The following is a 2,734-nucleotide window of genomic DNA, read 5'->3' as shown; positions in this document are numbered from 1 at the left end:
CCTCTGGCGATCAGATTCAGGCAGTGGCACGAGCAAAGGCCCATTTGAGGGAGCAGATCAGGTAAGCTGTGCCTTAAGCTGTCAGTTGAAGTAAAGCTTGCTGTTTAGTGAGTAGTTTTACGATGAGGTTCGCTGCTTTTAAAAGTTTACGAGTTATTAAAATGCTGTTATTCGAAAGTTGATAGTTTAAGCAGCAAGTAAACAAGTTGCGCCCGCAGAGTTGCCAAGTTAATTTCGTTTGAAGTAAATTGTACAAGGAGAGATAAGGCAAACAGAGAAATTGTAAGAAGAGGCAGAAAAGCTTTATAATAAAGTGTATCAGTTCAAATTACATGTACCAAAAGGAGGAAAATTATTACAAGTAAGTTGTGTAAGAGAAAGGCAGATGAGTAAGTGATGGAGGGAAGCAGCAAGCAGCTAGTCTTCAGAAGGAACGATCTTCCCATCCACCACTTCATTGTTTAGCGACACCATGGAGAGATCCAAGTCAGGGTACTGACAGGCGAATTGTTCCAAGGCAGCGTCAAACCCAGCAACGAGGATTTGGGCAGAGCTCAGCTCGAGTTCTTCAATCTGCTTCTTGAGCCCCTCGTTCTGCTGTTTTAGTTCTTCAGCCCTCTCCCGAGCTTGAAGAAGGTCTTCAGTAACCCTCTTGTTCTCCGCCTGCGCTTGGACCAGCTCTGCAGCGATCTCTTCGTTTTCCTTTTTGGCCTCGGTGAGGTTAGCCATGGTGTCATCTCTCTCTTTTTCAGTTTTCCCCAAGAGGACCTCCCGATCTACGGACCTCTTCTCAAGGTTTTCTACCTTGGCGGCATCTGCTTTAATCGACGCCTCCAGGCCAGCCACCTTGAGACGATATGGGACCAACTTGCTCTCCAGCTCGATCTTCTCTTGAGCTAAGAGGTGCACCCTATGGCGTAGATCGGTGGCTTCCTTGCGCGCCACCCGCAGCTCGGTGCTCATAGCATCCTCCACTCGCGAATGATCGATCTCCGCCAGCATAAGGTTGCAGGACAACTTCTCCGCCTCGATCCTTATTAGGCGATTCTCCTCTTGGAGCACGGAGATGTCATCCTGAAGTTTCTTGCTGGAACTCTCCACAGCTTTTGATATGATGGAGGGGAAATCCTTTGCCATCATCTTGAGTTTTGCTGAGAAGGGTTCCCACACCCTTTTGACCTCAAGGGAAAGGTTTGCTCGTGGAAGCACTGGGGGAGCCTGTTGCTGGTTCTCGCCACCACCTTCTTGAATTGGTTGGGGAGTTGGAGCTTCTTGGCGTGGTGGCGACGAGGGGGACTCGGTAATGATGATGGGTGAGTTGTGAGCCCCTTCATCCCCGCCTGGTGCAGCTTTCGCAGTTGAAGCTGTTGAAGGAGGACCCCCTCCAGCAGATACAAATGGCGTGGAGGCGCTTGGGGGGTTCTCCATGAAGTTAGGCTCAGTAGCCTCAATCACGGGGAGTGCAGCCGCCAAGGGAACTGCTTGAACCGGCGATGTTGCAGCTGGCGGAGAAGTCGGTATCGGAGTAGGAGCTGGTAGTGGGGACGGTGTTGATGTTGGAGGAGGAGGTGGAGCAGGTGGTGAAGAAGGCGCCACCCTTCTTCTCTTGGTGATGAGACCGTCCTCAGTCGCCTCATCGTCTTCTTCTTCATCCTCATGAACCACCTGAGGGGTTTTCCTCTTTGGCTTCCTGAGGACGAGTTTTTTGCGTTGTGGGGCGGGCAGGGCCTCGGAAGGAGCTGGGCCTTTAGGGGGCGATCTGCCCTGGGCAGCGGCGATCTCCACCACCGAGTTGGGCACAGTCTGGGAGCCCGACGCCAAACCATGGGCTCGGGCTAGCGCCCTCAATTCAGCCAGTTTTCCTTTGCCCAACATGAGATCTGCATAATACAAAGGTATACAGGTCAGCTCAAAGAGAAAGATAAACACGTGAGTAGATATGCAAATGAGGCAAACAAGTGATGCAGAAAATAAGAACCAAGTCTTGTGCACAACAGACAAGGCGCCCAGCAACAGTTAACAGAGGTGCAGCATAGGGCAAAGACTTAAGCGTCGAAATAGGCACTAACCTATACGAGCCTCGAGTTGGTCTTCGAAGAACTCGAAGGAGATGAGCGCAGCGGTGAGGAAGGTGATGTTAGCGTCTGCCACGCTTTTCCAGAAAAGGCACAAGTCCTTGTCCAAATCGCCCATGTTGTCAGGACTTCTTGGCTTCCTGAAGCTTCCCTTGGAGTCTTTGTTTCCCTTGTTTACCCAGTACAAGGGAAAGCCGTCGAGCAGCGAAGCGTCCTGGTCGTTTTGGCGCACTTGGACAAATTTGCCTTTCCAATCCTTGTAGGATTGCTGGAAGATAGAGAGGATCGACCTCCCAGCAATCCCGTTCAAGCTCACCCAAAGGCGATCCCCAGGGTTCTTGGCCTCGAACAGAAAGAGGAACACGTCTACCGAGGCCGGTAGTCCCAAGTGCGCGCATATGATCTGAAACGCCCACACGAATGCCCAGCTGTTGGGATGGAGCTGGGCGGCGGCGATGTCGAGCTCGGTTAGTAGTTCCCGCTCGAAACGAGTGAGGGGGAACCTGAGTTTCACCTTCTTGAATAAGGTGGTGTACACAAAGCAGAACAACCCGTCGTTGTTCCCTTTGTCGTCTGCACAGACCGGCACATCGGGGGGACAAGGCAACACAGTTAGTTTATCATCGTGCTCCTTGTGGAACGACAGGTGGGGCTCGTCC

General features: G+C 51.8%; 1 protein-coding gene across 1 annotated transcript; it reads right to left on the bottom strand.

Annotated features, from left to right (window-relative positions):
* Positions 1-417: 417 nt before the first annotated feature.
* LOC137817336 (uncharacterized) lies at positions 418-2,193 on the bottom strand. Its single transcript, XM_068620624.1, has 3 exons — positions 2,070-2,193; positions 1,171-1,880; positions 418-1,074 (listed from the first exon to the last, which is right to left on the bottom strand). The coding sequence occupies exons 1-3, from the start codon at positions 2,191-2,193 to the stop codon at positions 418-420; spliced, it is 1,491 nt and encodes a 496-aa protein (XP_068476725.1).
* Between the last annotated feature and the right edge of the window lie 541 nt (positions 2,194-2,734).

This window comes from Phaseolus vulgaris, chromosome 10, assembly GCF_000499845.2.
Source record: "Phaseolus vulgaris cultivar G19833 chromosome 10, P. vulgaris v2.0, whole genome shotgun sequence".
NCBI lineage: Eukaryota > Viridiplantae > Streptophyta > Magnoliopsida > Fabales > Fabaceae > Phaseolus > Phaseolus vulgaris.
Note: the sequence above shows the minus strand (reverse complement) of the source record. Positions and strands in the feature narration are given on the sequence as shown.